The sequence below is a fragment of the Bos grunniens genome, chromosome 1 (genome assembly GCF_055505025.1).
Source record: "Bos grunniens cultivar Pamir isolate PY7600 chromosome 1, Bosgru_T2T1.0, whole genome shotgun sequence".
Lineage (NCBI taxonomy): Eukaryota > Metazoa > Chordata > Mammalia > Artiodactyla > Bovidae > Bos > Bos grunniens.
In genome coordinates this window covers 49,249,377-49,268,657 of record NC_141165.1, presented here as the reverse complement: position 1 = coordinate 49,268,657, position 19,281 = coordinate 49,249,377, and the positions used below count along the sequence as shown (strand labels likewise).

Genomic DNA, 19,281 nt, shown 5'->3' with positions numbered 1-19,281 from the left:
CACAAAATAAACATATTGTTAAAAACATAAAGAGACAGACCACACAGAGTTAATAATCGAGTGTTAAATGATGGCCTGTGTTCAGAAGATGCACTTTCGGTCTCACTGCAACATGCAAGGAGTGACCCTGATGTGAAGGGCAGGGATTTGAAGGGGTTTGGAGGGTCCATTTCCTTCCTCTGCAGCCAGGCCTCCCTGCTAAAGCCTGCACTTCTCTGCTGTGCACACTCATTCCCAGACCCTTGGGCAGCCTTGGCCCTAGCTCAAACCTTGTGACAACCTAGAGGGCTGGGATGGGGTGGGAGGTGGGAGGAAATGGGACGAGACATATGTGTACCTATGGCTGATTCATGTTGATGTATGGCAGAAACCAACATAATATTGCAAAGCAAATATCCTTCAATTAAAAACAATTTTTTAAAGAATACTTTGTGTCTTAGGGCTGCATAAGAGCGTTTGTCATGGTGCTTTCACTATGACTTTTGCTTTCACTAAGTTTTCTGACTTAAGAGGCTTTCCTTTGCTTGATCTTCCTGCCTTTCACCTTCCCAAAGTGACTTTTTATTAATAGCTGTGCAATCCTGATTGCTTTCGCCCTTTTGATGCAGTTCTTTGATCCTCTGAGTCTAAAACACAAAATTACCTCTTAACGGCGGCATTCTTGAGCCAGGGGATTTGCTCTTCCTGACATTTCCTCTAAATTCCACTCTCAGCACACTTGCTCTTTCCCCCACAGGCCTCTAATTCCTTCCAGGGGGCAAATACTTTGCATTGCCACCTACTGGTTGCGGTGGTTTAGTCTCTAAGTGAAGTGAAGTCGCTTAGTTGTGTCCAACTCTTTGTGACGCCATGGACTGTAGCCCACCAGGCTCCTCCATCCATGAAATTTTCTAGGCAAGAGTACTGGAGTGGGTTGCCATTTCCTTCTCCAGGGGATCTTCCCAACCTGGGGATCGAACCCAGGTCTCCTGCATTGCAGGCAGATGCTTTACCATCTGAGCCACCAGAGAATCATTTCACTAAACCTCCTAGCAAAGCAAGGTTCCCCCAAACTACTATTAATTAAATGAACAGGAGTCTAGATTTTTGTCTTTTTCTTTAAGGCCCCTGACGAGGCCTATGGTGTACTTTCCTGACTAAGGACTAAGTCTCTAAGTCATGTCTAATTCTTTGTGACTCTGTGGACTGCAGCTTGCCAGGTTCCTCTGTCCATGGGATTTTCCAGGCAAGAATACTGGAGTGTGTTGCCATTTCCTTCTCCAGGGGATCTTCCCCATTCATGGATTGAACCTGGGTCTCCTGCATTGCTGGCAGATGCTTTACCAAGTGAACTGCCAGGGAGGTGCTCTTATCAAACTGCCTCCTTTTAATGTTGTCCTGAGTGTGAAGGAATGACTGAGGTCCTTTCCTGCTCCTACTGACCCCCCACCAGAGATTGGCCTGCCAAAGTACATTCCATCTCAGGGCTTGCAGGGGCTGGACCGTCCAGAAAACCTTCATTGGAACCTACTTCTCTCTTCTCATTAGGGAGGGGATTTAAGAGTCTACAGGAAAGCAAATGTTACGATGTAGTAACCCCAGCTTCTCCTTCTCCCCATACCCCTTCTACCTGGGAAAGATAGGTTTCCAGCTGGTTCCCACCAAGAGAAGACAGAAGACCATACAGAAAGCTTGTGAAGTTTGACAGTAACTCTGGAACATGGAATAAAACATCACCTTTCATACCCAAGGCTCTGTAGGTCTAAAGGTCCCTTGAGAAGCAGGAATGGGTGTATGCCAAGGTATTCCTTGTTGAGAATGCCAAGGTCAGCCTGGGGAAGACCACCAGCAAAGCAAGAGACACAATGAGGGGTGCAACCCGCACCACGGGTGGGGGCTCAGGGGAGACCCAGCAACCCTTCCCACAGAGTCCCAACTCTTTTAAGGAAGGAACTGCCTAGGGTGTGAAAGCTCACCATCGACAGGAAATCTGGAGCAGCCTTGATGTTTAGCTCTCAGAGGGTGGGAGAGGTGGCACCAGAAGGGGAGGAGAGGAGAAAGGAGGGGTGACAGGGAAAGAGAAAGAGGAGAGGGAAGGGAAGGGAGCCGGCTGCACAGCTGTGGGGAAGATATAATGCATGTAGAGGGGAGGTGTTCAAACTGTCACGAGAGTTAAGAATTTAATAACCAGATTAGACAAGAGTCACTGAACTGGAGTCAATTCTCCGATGGGACTCAAATTCCATTATTGGGTAAGATTAAGTTTTCTCTCCCTCATCCCCCTCCACTGAGTGGAAATGGGGTTCAGAGTTATTAGAAGAGATAAAACCATTCTGTTTGCACCTCACTGAGCTGAGACTCCTCCATCATACCAGCTACACATAAAACCCCAGATTCTCAGAGCTACTGGGCTCTTAGGCACAGAGATTCTTTTTGTTCTTTGCCTGCTCCTCTCTCTGGCACCTGCCCCTCTGTCTCTACAGATTGGAGAAGATGAAAACTAAAAAAGACCAGGGAGGTTTCTTAACTTAATTTCAGCATACAAATTAATCACTTTAATTTTTCACACAGCCAACCTTCCTTTCCAGTGCTTTTTCAGTTAAGAGAACGTTATCTTAATGAGAAAATTCCTAACAATAAACAACCTATGTTTGGAAACTAACATCTTGTGGAACGAGGCTGACACACAGCTTACATAAAACGATTTGGTAGCCTGATTCATTATTCACTTAGTAAGTGTGACACACAGCTCCTTAGCAGGGGGCCTGACTGGTTGAGAAGCCACATCTGAACTTTACGTTGAGAGGCAGCCCTGTGTGCTCACTCAGAGGCAAGCTTTTTACTGATAACCAAGGTTAATGTAGATTTATAGGGGTGTGTATTCATATTTGCTTTTATCCAGCAGGATATTATATATCTGCATCATTTCTGTTTCAATTCCTACATTCAGCAATGGCTTACTTTTTCAAAGTTGTACACCTCAATGCTCCCCTCTTCAAGGTGACTTCTTTCCTAAAAGATTCCTCTTTGGGCTTTTTGCAAATGATCAGTGTTCCTGACCAAGCACAGACATGTTCAGATTTTCTAGATACATGCTTTTCAGAGTGTTAAGCTGTGTGTGTGTGTGTGTGTGTGTGTGTGTGTGTGAGAGAGAGAGAGAGAGAGGAAGAGGGAAGGAGGGAAGGAAGGTGAGGGAAAGGGGGAGAGAGAGAGAGAAAGACTATATACACTCACTGGTAATGCTCATAACTTATCTCCAAAGAAAAAATCTGAATGGGAAAGGATCACAGAGTACAAACATAAACAGTTTAAAATTGCTTCTAAAGTGACTATTTGGAGAAGGAAATGGCAACCCATTCCAGTATTCTTGCTTAGAGAGTCCCATGGACAGAGCAGCCTGGCAGGCTAGAGTCCATGGGGTCACAAGACTCGGACACGACTTAGTGACTAAACCAACCAGCCAACCAAAGTGACTATGATGGGTCCTTTCTTAATAAAGTTTTAGAAGGTTGTTATTTTGTTCTAGAATACATCCTGTCTGTCTTTGGATCTCATTAGTTTTATTTTTGTTAACACTGAGGTGTATATACCAGTATTTTTATGCTTTAGTCACTTGCAGTGGGAGAAGGAGAATCTCATTAGGCCATATTAAGAGAGAATAAGAAAGGAAAGGACAAGAAGTGAGGAGGAAAAGGAAAGGATTTTTTCTTAAAATAACTGGACAAGAGTTGGACTGGAAACAGAAGGAAGAGGGTGGAAAGAGTGTGTATGTGTGTAAAAGACATGGACTAAGGTGGAATAAACCAAGTTACGGAGAAGAAAGGCAGTGACAAATATTAGTGAGATCTGAAGAATGTTACTTTGCCTGAAAGGGAAACAAAGTGATGATCATCAAATACTTCCCTATGTTATCCATCAATGGTGCTGTGTGCTCAAAACAGCTTTGTTGCTACTTACAACTGGGAAGAAATACTGTGTAATATATAAATATAAATGTGAATAAATGTGTGATTCTTATACCCATGAACTCCAGAATAGTTCATAGATTAATAGAGTAAGAACTGTGAAAACACAAAAATTTTAATGTGAACTTTAAAATAACTTACATTTTCACCTTGGAGTCCAAGGGCTGTAGATTGAGGTGACACTTTTGAATGTTATTCTCCACATCCATGGCCAGTTGGTGACTACAAATAGAAATAATGCCTCAATATAAATGAATCCATAAAGCTGTCATCAATAAAAGTGCCAATTTAAATTTAATTGACAAAACAAGTACATATGCACTTTTGTTCATTTTATTAATACAGTCCTAAAAGTTCTGATTGATGGATAGTAGATAAATAACCATATCATAGAAAGAAAATGTGGTTTTGCCTTTTAACATTGCTTTTCTTTTTATTTCTACCACTTAGCTCAACATTCATATCTAAGGCATGTAAATCATTTACTTTACACAAAGACAAAGGCAGAATATTAAACTGTTTCAGAGGAATAAAAGCCATGAGTAGAATGTAAGCCCATGGTATTGTCCAACTAGTAAGTTGTAGAGAGAGTCTCATTCATTCCCAATGGTGTCACTACCACTGAACCTTTTCTCCTTTCATTGTGTAAGCTTTTTCAGAGCTCCCACTATGAACAAAGCATCAGTCAGCCCTGGATAAAGATGGAGGAACTGTGAATATATGCCATTGCTCCTATGAACCTAGGACAACCACTGGGTGCTACAATGGTCAAGGAAGACTATAGCCGCTGTGCTGGGTCTTGAAGAATGGACAGGGATTAGTAAGTTAACATGTAAAGGTAATGCCTATAAGGAAGATCCTAAAAGATGATGCTGTTAAAGTGTTGCACTCAATATGCCAGCAAATTTGGAAAACTTAGCAGTGGCCACAGGACTGGAAAAGGTCAGTTTTCATTCCAATCTCAAAGAAAGGCAATGCCAAAGAATGTTCAAACTACCAAGCAATTGTACTCATCTCACATGCTAGCAAAGTAATGCTGAAAATTCTCCAAGTGAGGCTTCAACAGTACGTGAACAGAGGACATCCAAATGTTCAAACTGGATTTAGAAAAAGCAGAGGAACCAGAGATCAAATTGCCAACATTCACTGGGTCATAGAAAAGGCAAGAAAATTTTTAAAAATCTACTTTTGCTTCATTGACCAGGCTAAAGCCTTTACTGTGTGGATCATAACAAACTGTGAAAAATTCTTCAAGAGATGGGAATACCAGACCACCTTATCTGCCATCAATAACCTCAGATATACGGATGACACCATGCTTACAGCAGAAAGCGAAGAGGAACTAAAGAACCTCTCAATGAAAGTGAAAGAGAATGAAAAAGCTGGCTTAAAACTCAACATTCAAAAAACTAAGATCATAGCATCTGGTCCCATCCCTTCATGGCAGATAGATGGGGACACAATGGAAACAGTGACAGACTTTATTTTCTTAGGTTCCAAAATTACTGCAGATGGTGACTGCAGCCATGAAATTAAAAGATGCTAGCTTCTTGGAATAAAAGCTATGACAAACCTAGACAGCATATTAAAAAGCAGAGACATTACTTTACTGATGAAGTTTGTATAGTCAAAGCTATAGTTTTTCCAGTAGTCATGTATGGATGTGAGAATTAGACCATAAAGAAAGTTGAATGTCAAAGAATCGATGTTTTTGAACTGTGAGGTTGGAGAAGACTCTTGAGAGTCCCTTGGACTGCAAAGAGATCCAACCAGGCAATCCTAAAGGAAATCAATCCTCAGTGTTCATTGGAAGGACTGATGCTAAAGTTGAAGCTCCAATACTTTGGCCACCTGATGCGAAGAACTGACTCATTGGAAAAGACTCTGATGCTGGGAAAGATTGAAGGCAGGAGAAGGGGATGACAGAGGATGAGATAGTCGGGTGGCATCACCAACTCAATGGACATGAGTTTAAGCAAGCGCTGGGAATTGGCAAAGAACAGGGAACCCTGGCATGCTGCAGTCCATGGGGTCACAAACAGCCAGACACAACTGAGCAACTGAACTCAACTGATGAGGAAGATATTAAAATAAAGGAGTAAAATCCAAAGAAAACAAAAACACTAATTTAAAAAGATACTGCTGCACACTCCCCAATGTTCATGACAGCATTATTTACAATAACCAAGATGGAGAAGTAACCTAAGTGTCCACCAAAAGATGAATGGATAAAGAAGATGCGGTATATACATACAGTGAAATACTATTCTGCTATAAAAAGAATGACATTTTGTCCTTTGCAACAACATGGATGGACCTGGAGGGTATTATGCTTAATGAATAAGTCAAAGACATACTGTATTGTTATCACTTAGATGCTGAATCTAAAACATAAAACACATGAGTGGATATAACAAAGCAGAAGCAGAGGATTACAAGGTACAAACTACTCTTAATATGTACGAAGTAAATAAGCTACAAGAATATATTTTACAGCACAAGGAATACAGACAATATTTTATAATAACTTTAAATGTACTATAATCTATAGAATTGTAAATCATTATGTTGCACACCTAAAATTAATATAATATTGTGAATTAACTAAGTATCAATTAAAAATTAGGTCACTGATTCCAGAAACACAACCCAGGCAGGCCCAGGCAGGACTAAATCCCACTGAGATCCCATTCTGAAGGCGTGAGAATAGGGAGAGGAGGGCAGGAAGCTATTGACCTGGCCATGCAGGTAAGGGGATCTGGGATGCAGCTATTGGTCGGGCCCAGTTAGATCCGGTATCTTTCTACACCACCTTAAGGATCTTGTTCACCTGTGACTTTATTGTTCACCTTGTCACTTTTTTGTGACAAGGAAAATGATTCATTGAAAGTGACTCTACTGACATTATTGGGACCTCTGATGGCAATTTATTTCCATGACTGTGAGCATCAAACTAAACAAATGAATGTATTCTTTCATTGATATGATGACTTGAAGTGCCATTGTTAAATGATTATAAAAGTGACCTATGTTCTTTGGAAAAAAAGAGTAGAAGTGAAATGTTCAGGCTATTTTTGAACAATAAAAAAAAATACTGTAGAAGGGGACAATACAAGTGGGAATAGAAGAGGAAATAAGTTTGTATAAGCAGAAAACTAATAGTCATTAGCCACACAATGTGTACAAAACACTGTTGTGACATTTTGCATGTATTACCTCATTTAGTTCTCCCAATGGCCTCTATTAGTCACGCATTATTTTCCATAGCATAGAGGTGAGAAATCTGAAGCTCAGAGAGGTTATGTGAAACTCAACAGAAATCACATTAAAACTCAACTCTTGCCACTACAAAGCACCGTTTGGAAGATTTTAATATCAGACTTTACTAAACTTCTACTGACTGTGGTTACCATAAAATATTTGACATCTAATCATGTGGTAATGGGTGTATGTGTATGTGTCCGTGTGTTTAAAACTGAAACAAAAGTTTCAGGAATTATGAATTCTCCAACTACATATAATGTACTCTGATATTTTTAAATTATATTTCAGATTTTTTAAAAGGTCAGTGGTGACCCAACAAATCAGTTTAACAAATCATCAGTGGATTGTAATCTACAGTTTGAAAAATGTTGCTACAGGAAAACAAAGAACTTGAAGCAGGAAAATGAGATAAATGGGATGTTTTAGAATGGCTTGTGGTGGGAGTGAGCAAGGAGAATGAAGGCAATCATTTAGCTGGGTATTCAAATTGGCCAGATAATAAAGACCAGGATTATAGTTACAGTAAAGAAGAGAAAAGGATAAGAAAAAAATTTGTGTAAGAGACATCATTAGAATAACGAATGTATTTTCTCCTCTCGAGAAAGGAATACCCAAGTGATGGGGAAAGCATGGTAGATTAGATATGGCCACTGCATGCTGCCAACAGCCCGACATACTGTTGTGGTTGCTCAAGTGGGGTGCTCGAGGGCAAGGGAAAAAACACCCTTGTCTTGTCTGTGCCACTGGTATTCAGGGTCCATTATTAACTTTATTTGCTCATTTAAAGTTATATTAAATGTCTCCTTTGTGCCAGGAATGATGCAAAACATGGGAGACACAATGATGAAAAGATTAGACATGGTTACTGTTCTTACGGTCCTACAGTTTAGGAGATGTATATTGAAAAAGTAACTAAAAATGTGGCAGATGTTATTAAAGGGCACCACAGAGACCTGAGCCAGTGGTGGTAGGCATGAAAAATCTTATTTTTATAATTCTATGGTCTTGTGGGAACAACAGCCTTGTAAAAAGGATACTTTAAAATACTGTATTATTACAATAAGAAATTAACAATTTGGGCAATACAGATATACATGAAGTATTGTGGGACCTGTTGCTATACGCAGCAACCAAAGACAAGGCTCAAGTCCATAATGAGAACAATTTTTATAATATTAGCAAATTTGTTAATGTTTGTTAATTTATACATCCTCAGGAACTGATACACTATAAATACCAATAGGTTTAAACTAGAATGAACTTTAATATCAATAATTGCCAGTGGGTCATAAAGTGATTGGGGATTCCCAGGTAGCTCAGCTGGTAAAGTATCCTCCTGCAATGCAGGATACCCTGGTTCGATTTTTGGGTCAGGAAGTTCCCCTGGAGATGGGATACGCTAGCCACTCCAGTATTCTTGGACTTTACTGCTGACTCAGACAGTAAAGAATCCGCCTGCAATGCGGGAGACCTGGGTTTGATCCTTGGGTTGGGAAGATCCCCTGGAGGAGGGCATGGCAATTCAGAGAATCTCATGGACAGAGGAGCCTGGCAGGCTACAGTCTATGGATGGAGTCACAAAGAGTCAGACACGACTGAGTGACTAAGCACAGCACAATAAAATGATTATATTAATATGTCAGAAGACTGTGTGACTTGCAATCATGAATTTCCTATTCTCACACCCAGCCTGGCTCAATATTTACAAAAATAGCACTCAACCTAAGGTCTTAAGTTAATAAATGATTCTCAAAAACAACAGAGTCACAAGCAGCCGCCTTCCTGATTAATGGCCTTAGTAGTTGCTCTTCTCTGTTTATGGGCATATGCCAAACTTCACTGAGAGAAAGACAGACAGACAGACAGAGAGAAAAATGCACCCAAAGCTCCTGCATATGGTCTCAAGTAGAATAGAGTTGCCTTGGAGAAAGGAAATGGCAACCCACTCCAGCGTTCTTGCCTGGAGAATCCCAGGGACGGGGGAGCCTCATGGGCTGCCGTTGATGGGGTCGCACAGAGTCAGACACGACGGAAGTGACTTAGCATCAGCAGCAGCAGCGGAATAAAGTTGCAGCCTCCCCTCCCTTCCTATCAACTGTCTACCACAAAATCCTGTTGAGCATTCAGAATAAATGTAATGTTCCAAGGGGGAATAACAGATCAACTGCCACGACACCACTATCGCTTAACTTATGGTCATTTCAAGTAGCTGAGATGATTTACATCAGCACCCAAGTCAGCTACAGCTATAATGAAATGCCTAATCTGCTCACTCAAAGTACCCCAATTTCTCAGTCAAATTTGACAGCTTTCAAGGACACAGTGTGGCCCTGAAGTAGACCAGAATTCCAGGCAAATGGACGGAGCAGTTAGGACCAGCATGAAAGAGAAGCTTGCCCCGCAGGCCTGTGTGTTTTGAGAGAAGACTCTGAATCCCATCCCTCGAATTCCTCAATCATGACTGGGCAATACAAGTGTACAAAACAGATTGGCCATTTTCAGAAGCTTTTAGCTTTCTCGAGTTTCAAGAAAATTCAAGAGAAAAACAGAGGGCGGGCAATGAGGCAGAAGTCCACATATTGACCACTAGTCTTCGCGTATCTTCTTGAGAGCACAGAGCTGGGAAAGATACATGCTGGTGTTAGCGAGGGGTTTAATACAGAGTAGTGGTCAATTAGGAGGAAGAAACTTCTAGAGTTCACTTCCCACATTAAAATCAATAATGACAAAACAGCATAGTTAGATTTAAAAAGTAAACGAGCTGAGCTGAACATCACAGAGAAAGTGTGTCCTCAGAGAATTAAGCTAAATGAGATTATTGAATAACTAAAAAAAAAAAATCTAAAATATATGTAGACCACTGGTTCTCAACCTCAGATCCTCATTAGTATCACACAAAGGAAGCTTTCAATAAATACTTATTCTTGGACCTCAGTCCCAGGGCTTCATATTGGACTTGTCTGGGCTGGTATTTTTATTAAACTCCCTGGTGATTCGAAGTGTAGCCAGGATGAAGAACCACTGATTTAATGTCATTATAATACTAATTAATCTCCATAGAAGAAAAATCTTCTTCCTAGTTTCAGCCAAAAAGTTTTCATTTATCATTGTTTACAAATAGTGATGATGGTGATGAGAGAGAAGAGGAAAATCAAACTATTTTATTCTTCTTTATTCAAATTAATGAGAACCAGCATAACAAAGATAAATCAAATCCATAGATAAGTCAGCGTCTTCATTTGATCAAATGACCTGTTCTTCAAGTGGTACCATGGAGAATTCTTAGTATTGCCATAGGATGGCGATGAACCTGGGGGGTGGCTAATTCAAACAGCCCCCAGAAGGGTGGGGAAGGAGCTGATACTGAAGGCACCGTGCTATCATGGGTGCCACATTTCATGTGCTCCATAAGACTGTCAAGCCAGCATTCTTAGCTTCATTTTTAAAGATGGGGAAATGGGCTCAGGATGATTAAGTAATTTTTGCAGATTCATAAAGCCAGGAAAAAGCAGAAAGAGGAATCAAATCCAGGTTTTCCAATGTGCAGAAATGTTTTCAACAGCATCTCAGATGGCCATGCACACTCTTCTTAGGCACTTCCAGTGTCTATCACCTGACTGCTTAACAAAAAAAGTGCTCTCTGTTGAGCAGGCTGAATCTTTACTAAATTCATTCTTTTTTCTGTGTCACCAGCTATTGCTCCATAAATTCTGCTCATTAATCCCTGTTCTGCTTTCTAAAACAAGAAAAACAATGTAGTTCCTCTTTTATAGGAAAATGTCTTCAAATGTTTAAGTATAGGTATTTATGTCCCCTCCGAGATCTTTTTTCTCCAAGCTACACATCCTCAACTCTTTGCAGTAGTTTTTACATGGTCCCAGAACCCTCACAATGTTAACCCTTTGATGCTCTTGGGGATGTCAATGTGCTTTGAAAATGTGGTACCCAGAGACAAATGTGACCCCCACAAGGACTTGACCATGGGGCTCCCTTTGAAGACAAAAGGAGAACGGAGCAGCAGAAGATGAGATGGTTAGATATCAATAGCATCACTGACCCAATGGACATGAATTTGAGCAAAATCCAGGATATAGTGGAGGACAGAGGAGCCTGGTGTGCTATAGTCCGTGAGTCCATGAGGTCACAAAAAGACACGATATAGCCACTGAATAACAGCAATGACATGGGGCTTACTGGTTACCAGCATGGGCTCTGGTGGCACTGAACCTGGCTTTCATTCTCATCCTCACCACTCTCAGCTGAGTGTACTTAGACAAGTGCTGAAAGCTCTCTGGGTCTCTTTTCTTATGGGTAAAATGGAAATAATAATGTCTATATCAAAAGGCCATCATCAGAGTTTGCTGAGGAAACATCTGTGAGCATCCACTGGTACAAAGTACACTGTAAATGCTCGATTAATGATAGCTCATTTTTTTCTTCTTTTATCTTGACAATATATACCTACTACTCAGACTATTATGGTGATATTTTTAGAAGCCATATAAAATCATGGTCTTGTGTTAATGTCAGATAAAACCTCTAAGCATTCACTGACACAGAAGTCAGAATATGTCTTTCACAAGCTCTAATGGTACAATTTTCTTTAATATCTAAATAAAAGACTGTACTTTAATCTCTGTTCAATTTCGTCTCTTTCATTCTTGCTTTTAATTCCAGCTCAGTTTTGTGCCACTCTTCAGTATTATTTTGAATGCTCATTCTATCAGTCTTAATGTTACCCTTGTATTTTTACAAATTTTATGACCTCCTTCTCTACACATCCCTGATTAAAAGCCAAAGCCAGAGTAGGGCTAAGTTTCAAGCCCTCAGACATACCATCAGATACATCTCCAGGTATCATGTCTCTCTGTTAACCAGCACAGTCTGTGTACTGCAGCTCAAGTAGCCATAAGTCTGTTTCACTATATCTCAAATGAGCCACATTTCTGGGTCCTGATCAAATAATATCCTAAGATGAATTTACTTAATTATTTTTGCCTTGTGAATAGTTTTTTTTTTTTTTTGATGCCAGCCTTTCAACTTTAGTATTTTAACTTACTTTTCAAGCAAATACTTTCCATCATTAACTTGTTTCAAGGGGTTCTGCAATCTTTTCAATTCTTCCTGTGAAAAAGAAAAAAAAATGTCTTACAGGTTGACTCCATGTACTCATGGGTAATATTTCAGGAAAATTGTTACGCAAATTGAGATAATCACTGTTACGAGTTCTGGACTTTGCAATGGATGAGTGTTTCACATACAATTTTATCCTTGATCAAATTAAAATACAGTTCTTCCACTTACATTGTATGATTTTTTTTTTAACCACTAAAGATAATGCCTCCTGTTATTTTTCCAGAGTGGCAGTATGTTTATATAGATCCACCCACACACCTCCCAGATATACTCTTATCCACAGGGTTATGTTTGCTGGTTGCTGGGTGAGGGGCTCTAAGGAAAGTGGACTGGGTTTGACCATTTAGGAAACAGCGTCTCTTGTCTCTTGGTAACTCTTGGTTACCTCAGCCTCAGTGCTCACACACACACACACACACACACAAACACACGCACACACTCCTTCCCTGAATTTCAGGCATCCAGTCTCGGTAATCCCATTCCCTCAGCCACAGCGATTGCTTCAGGGATGCGACAGAAGTCAGCCCAGGTTCCTGGTGAGATTGCCTGTCTCCAGACTTGTTGTCAGTCACAGCAGGATTTAAGGAAGGCCCACAGACAGCTACAGTCCATAGGGTCACAAAGAGCCAGACATGACTGAAGAGCCTTAGCATGCAGGCATGCACGGAAGTCTGGACCTGGGAAGACCACAATTCCTTGAGATCAACCTGCTTGTCTCATCACCACAAATGGCTGAAATGCCAAGAGGAAGCCCCAGTCTGCACTAACTACTCATTCACCTCTGAAAGACCATCAGACTAGTCCCAACATGTTTCCAACCCATCAGCCATCTGAGTCTCCTCGGTTAACCATTTTCTTTAACTTCTTACTTGACTGTACAACCCCAAATTTGACCCGATCACCCAACTCTCCCCAGTCCCTCCAGTCTTTCCACTGAACCCTTTGCAACTCACAGTCCATCATTATTAAAATCCTCTATCTCCTCAGTTTTTTTGAACATTCCCTTAATTATCCCACTCTAACTGAACCTTTGCTGTTCTGGGGACAGCTAAGTCTTTGCTGGAGCTAGAAGATCAAAGAACAGTTTCAAAAAGAGTTTTAGGATATAAAGGAGTCTGCTGATGACAAACCTGGCTGATCCTGAGCACCCTGTCTCCTCTGGAATCCTCTGGAGAGGTGGCCATTTCCTCCCCATGTGCCATATACAATACACTCTGGAGGAGGGATGGGGCTGTTTTTGCTTCTCCCTGCTGTTCCCAGATCCTCTTCATCCTATAAAACCTCACTCTTCTGGAAACACACCAGCAGCCTGTCCGAGGGCTCTGGTCTTTCTCATCTATCTTCTCTTCTCAGGAGGTCTTATCCAGTCCTCAGCTTTAAATTTATGCTTGCACCTGACCTCTCCTCTAAACGCCATCTGACACATCCACCTGCCTTCTTGGGAGTTCTGTGTGCCTGGCTGACAGGCATCTCAAGTTCAAACCAAAGTCTTGATTTCACTGCCTAGACTTTCCCACCCAAACCTCCTGCTTCACCACTTTTTCCTCATTTTAACAAATAACATCAATATTTACCTAGATATGCAATGATATGACTCCTAAAACCTAGAATTCAGCCTCTACTCCTTCCTTCCTCTCTCAATCCACGGTCAATCAATCAGCTGATTATGTTGGTCCCAAGTTCAAAATATATCCAGAAATTGACCACTACTCCTCAGTCTGCTCTAAGGCAACTGTGAGAGTCTCCTATCTCCCTGCTTCCCAAGTTAGCCCACTTCATTCGCTTCTCCTTATATCAACCAGCACGACCATTGAGTATTTGGGTTTGCTTTTTTAAATGACTGAAAAGCACACATCATAAGTGTACAGCACAACGAGTTTTGACAAATGCATACGTTGGTAGAATTACCACCCTAAATGAAATACAGAACATTTACTTCACTCCTGAAGGTTTCTTTGTGCCCCTGTTCAATCAATTCCCCTCTCCCAAAGGCATTTCTGTTCTGATTTTTATCACCATAATTAATTTTTTAATTAATTTTTATTGGAGCATAGGTGCTCACCATAGGTTAATTTTGCCCGGACTAGAATTTCACATATATTTGTCTATTCTTTGTATCTGGCTTAATTCCCTCAACATCATATTGATACATAGGCAGCTATATATGGTGAATGGCTATGAAGATAGAGATGACTTAAGGGTAGACAGAGAGAGACACAGCATCCTTTTCACTCTTACACATTTTATTTTCAAGGTAAAACTTACCCTTCAACCCTATAGACTCTAGTTTCTAGACTCTGGTTCCTAAGAGTAAGTCTCTACCTCTACTCTCTCACTGTCAGTCACTCAGTTTTATCCGACTCATTGTGACCCCATGGAATGTAGCCTGACAGACTCCTCTGTCCACAAAATTGTCCAGGCAAAAATAATGGAGTGGGTTGCCATTTCCTACTCTGGGGGATCTTCCTGACTCAGGGATCAAAGCCATGGCTCCCGCAACTCCTGCATTGGCAGGCAGATTCTTTACCCCTAGCGCCACCTAGGAAGCCCCCTCTGTTCTCTATTTTCTCCCAACCCTCCACTCCTCCCAACTAATCCTTCAGCATATCCCACCCCACCTCCAGCAACCAGAGCAATAAATCCAGGTCATAGAAAAGGTCAGGCTTAAAGCCACTTTTATACAGAGAGGAAATAGGTTGGATAAGGATTCTTAGTTCTTGAAAACCAGAGGTGGATTTTTAGGCCATGAACTTTTCCTTGTTTCCCACCTGTTTTAGGAAAAGGAAAGAAACTGAGTTGTGGTGGTTCTGGCACTTTCTTCTCTTGCATGTGCCTGTGGGTTTCTTTTCTTTTTCCCTGGGCATCTGTGGGGCAGGAAGGAACAGGTTTCTGCACTTGGGGCCAGCCACTCTCTTTCCTTTGGTTTTTTCATTGCAGGGAGCTTTGGGGAGGGAGAAGGAAGGCTTTGGTACAGCACTTTATTCAATCTGACTGTCCACGTTCTAGGAAATCATATTAAACATAAGGTCAATGACTAACAAGAGCTTTCTGAACAGCTGCTCTGCTGACAATTTGGAGGATTGATTTCATCATTTGGTTATTTAAGCTAACTATACAAAAACACTTCAGTTCAATTGGCCTGCAAGTTCTACACTGTATCCTCGTTTTCTGGGAGATGGACAAAGAAACTGGCTTATTCCATGGATCTTTGCTCGGAGTTTCACTCTGACAGTTTTCCATCGATTTACCATTAAAAATATATACATGTTGACCTCTCCCACCCCTGGTTTCTCTCACTAGTCTTCGTTGCCTCAGTTGCACATCCAAGCATGCTGTTTCCTACTAGAAACCAGCATGGCTCCCAGGTGCTTTCAGATGGATTCCAGCATCTCACCAGAGCTTGTTTGTCTTACCAGGGAGGGCCTGCCTCATGCCCTCCCTCTCCAAGTCTGGTCCTGTGAAACTTCACCCAACCCTGAACTCACATGCTCTCTTACACTGGGGGACACTGGGGCCCCAACTCTTCTATTGGCCCGCTCTCATTCTTCCTTCAGGAAGCCCTCCTACTTTCCCCTCCTCCATAGAGCCTTCCCTAACTCAACAAGAGGATCCGGTACCTCACCCTGCCTCCTCAGCATCCTGGGATGATGGTGATCCCTGGTTTAGCCTTACCTCGTTCCCTGACCCACCCCACCACTGGGCTTTTCAAAATCAGGGGTGGTGATTTATTCACCTTGAGGTTCCTACTCCCCAGATGATGCATTTAGGTTGTGCCTACTGAATACATGCTGAATAAATGAATTGAGCTGAATGAGATGAAAAGAAAACTTAGTGGCTTAGTGTTCCCTTCAAATCTCAAGATGTTGTATGTCCTCCGGTGATTTTTCCCTGCCTCTCCACCTCTTTTGTTTGTTTTTTAATCATTCTTTAGCTTTCTTTTTTATTTAACATCATACCTTTTCTAACTTTACTTGGGTATACTTGACAGTTACAAATTGTATATATTTAAGGTACATACTTGATATATGTATACACTGTAAAAAAAAAAAGGATCACAATGAAGCTAATTAACATATTTATCACCTCCTACCCCTGCCAATTTCTTTCTTTTTTTTTTTGTTTTTTTTTGGGGGTGGTGAGCATACCTAAGATCTGCCCTATTAGCACATTTCAGATTTACACTGAAGTATTGTTAAGTACAGTACACTGCTGTGCATTAGATCTTCAGAGTCTACTTGTCTTGCATAACTGCACATGAGACCTTGACCAGCATCTTCGCATTTACACACTTATGCATCATCTCTATTCTCTTCTATGCTCTGGGAGGCTCAAAATTAGACTTTATCATGCAGGTCCCTTGGCTCTGTGGCTTTGAATAGGCTTTGAGCAGTGGGAGGCACTGGTAGGAGATCAGAAGGGAACAGAAGAGAGAAGCTGAAGTATTTCTCCTCTGTGCTTCCTTCTTTTACTGCCTTCAGTACAGGCTGGAGTCACTGCAGGCCATAGCGCCTGTGGGGTGGTGGCCTCTCTCACGCAGTCATTCTTGTCACATTCCCATAACCGCTCCATCTTCTTGCCCCTCTGAAACATTTCTTTCCCTCTCTTCCCTCCTTCCCCTTCCTTCTTCTGGCCCTTCCAGCTGTTGATAGCCCCAGATGCTTCACCATTCCCTGTGGTTCTCCCTACATCCTGCCCATATCTATAGTCACTCAGTTCAACTCTTCAAATCACCCTTCTAAGTGAGTCATCTGCCTTCTCCCTGGACTCTGGCTCACATGTCTCAAGGATGCTAAGATTGCTTTTGTTTGCCCTATCCATGTAATTCCTTTTCCATTAATATAATCCAACAAGTTTAATTAACATTAATTAATCACATTCATTAACATAAGAACATGTCTGTTTGATGGCTGATCCCTATTAGAGAAGTTGTCCTAACTCAAGGGCCCAGCTCAGCTTTATGACTCAGTTTGACTCACCAGATCAGGGGACAATTTCTACCATGCTCAATTTAATGTCTGTCTTTTTGACATGTGGGCTAAGCCCCTCAACAAAGTGCAAGTTGAGCTATTCAAGTACAACCTGGACATAGAGCATTACATATTCTTTAATATCATTTCTCCAAATGAAATCTGTGTTATAAGGGGCTCTGAGTGTAGGCTGCCCTAAGGGGGAATAATTGACTGACTACTTGCCAAACAAAGCCCATGCTTCCCACTGGCATCAGAGTCCTTTTGAGGTCACTTTGGTGTGAAATGCTAGACTGGATGATGGATTCTGGATTTTGTTCTTTTGTGTCTGGCTTCCCTTTCCCACCTTAATCCTGTAGGTTTTCTCGTGTCACAATCAGGAGAATATAGCTAAGAGGTTAGACAAATGCATCTCTGTGGCCACTTGGTCAGCCCCTTAACCTGACCAATAACAAAACACTCTACTTGTTTTTTCCTGTCTTTGCCACTTTTACTGTATAAACAAGCAGGGAATGTTCTTCGGACAAGTTTAAAATCAGAAATTCACTCAAAACTGCTTTCTCTCTAAAGTGCACTTGTGTCTAAGCGGCAACCTTTTAACTTTTCTGAATTATGCCCTTGCTGTTTTATTCTCAGCATATCCCAGAGCATTTAAGGTAACTTAAAACCCACAGCAACAATCTACAATTTACTTCTTTGTGTAGCTATGGGTGACAAAACCGGTACCACTTCCATACATCATTTTTGAGTTGGGAATAATTTCATATTAACCTAAGGGTAGCTATTTAACAAAAGTTAAATGCCAAAATTACTTCTGACTATTCAATCATTCAATTAAACACCACCAGGCTTCCTCAATCCCCTCCACCACCCGCCCATTGCCCTTTTTTTAATGGAAGTGTAATAAGGGCACTAAAAAAGGGGTTACTAATGTTTGCATAATTTGGAAAAGTAGAAGACATAAAATCTATACTAATTTTAGCTCTGCATCATTAAACATGAAATATTGATTATTACTCTTTGCCACAGAATTTATGAAGCTAGTAGCTAGGCTGCTGTATCCACATAAAGTGAGTCTGATGCTCTGCCCTCGGACCTCAGTGGCTGTAAATGATGCTCCTTGGTGACAGCTGGGAGGCTGGCATTCTGATCCACAGCCTTAAGAGATACATTTCCCAGATTAGACCAGGAATGACCCAGCTGCACAGCCCAACTTCAGAAAATTAAATTGGAGGGAGTCCAAACCTCTGTTGAAATAACTGTGTGAATTACAATGCTTCCATGGGTCTTGTTATAATGTAAATGTGCTTTACAATTTACTGCACTTCCCTCCTACCCCTGCTGTGAATATGAGCATTAACAGTCATCTCATATATTTAAAGGCAAAAAGGCATCAAAAATAAAAATGCAAGATTCATGTTTTCTCCCTTTGGAAAGCAGAGGCTAAACTCCTTTCTTTTTTTCTTTGGTTTGTGTGTGTGTGTGTGTGTGTGTGTGCGCGCAAAAAGCACATACATTTTGTTTATGTATTATGCATTAATGTGTTTTATGGCTGACAGACCTGTAAATTTTACACAGGGAAGTTACCTTGCAGCTGAATGTGAATTTCTTTGGGAGGAAAAAAATGGCTAATAGGACATCAACAGCTCATTTAAAAGATTCATTCAGGTAAGCTATGGGCACATGAGGCATATATGAGGTAGCAGACTTTGAAAGAGATTTGATTTGCCTGTTTCTAGCACTTTAAGAACATTCTGAATGTCCAATGAGATGCATCAGGGGGCTATGGTTTTATGGTGACAATCACTTAGTGAGGTGATCCTGGTTTCACTATGCAAGGTCTCAGTAGCATGATTATTCATCACCTCATACATAGTGAAACCTACAGACTTAAGAACATACAATATGATACTAGGCATCATTGTGATAGCTCATTCTTTAATCTTGTTTGACCAACCAGGCTCTCATTA

At 41.1% G+C, this 19,281-nt stretch overlaps 1 protein-coding gene across 6 annotated transcripts in view; it reads right to left on the bottom strand.

The window, feature by feature from the left end:
• IQCJ (IQ motif containing J) overlaps nucleotides 1-19,281 on the bottom strand; it is an 850,319-nt gene that overhangs the window by 419,926 nt on the left and 411,112 nt on the right. For 3 of the 6 annotated variants that reach the window (XM_086392309.1, XM_086392306.1, XM_086392320.1), the window contains exons 2-3: nucleotides 12,268-12,332; nucleotides 4,086-4,166 (exon numbers count right to left, since the gene is read on the bottom strand). In XM_086392309.1, coding sequence (XP_086248435.1) covers nucleotides 4,086-4,166; nucleotides 12,268-12,332 — 146 coding nt within the window. The remainder of the gene's footprint in view (nucleotides 1-4,085; nucleotides 4,167-12,267; nucleotides 12,333-19,281) is intronic. The other 3 variants (XM_086392331.1, XM_086392343.1, XM_086392348.1) reach the window with 2 other exon arrangements.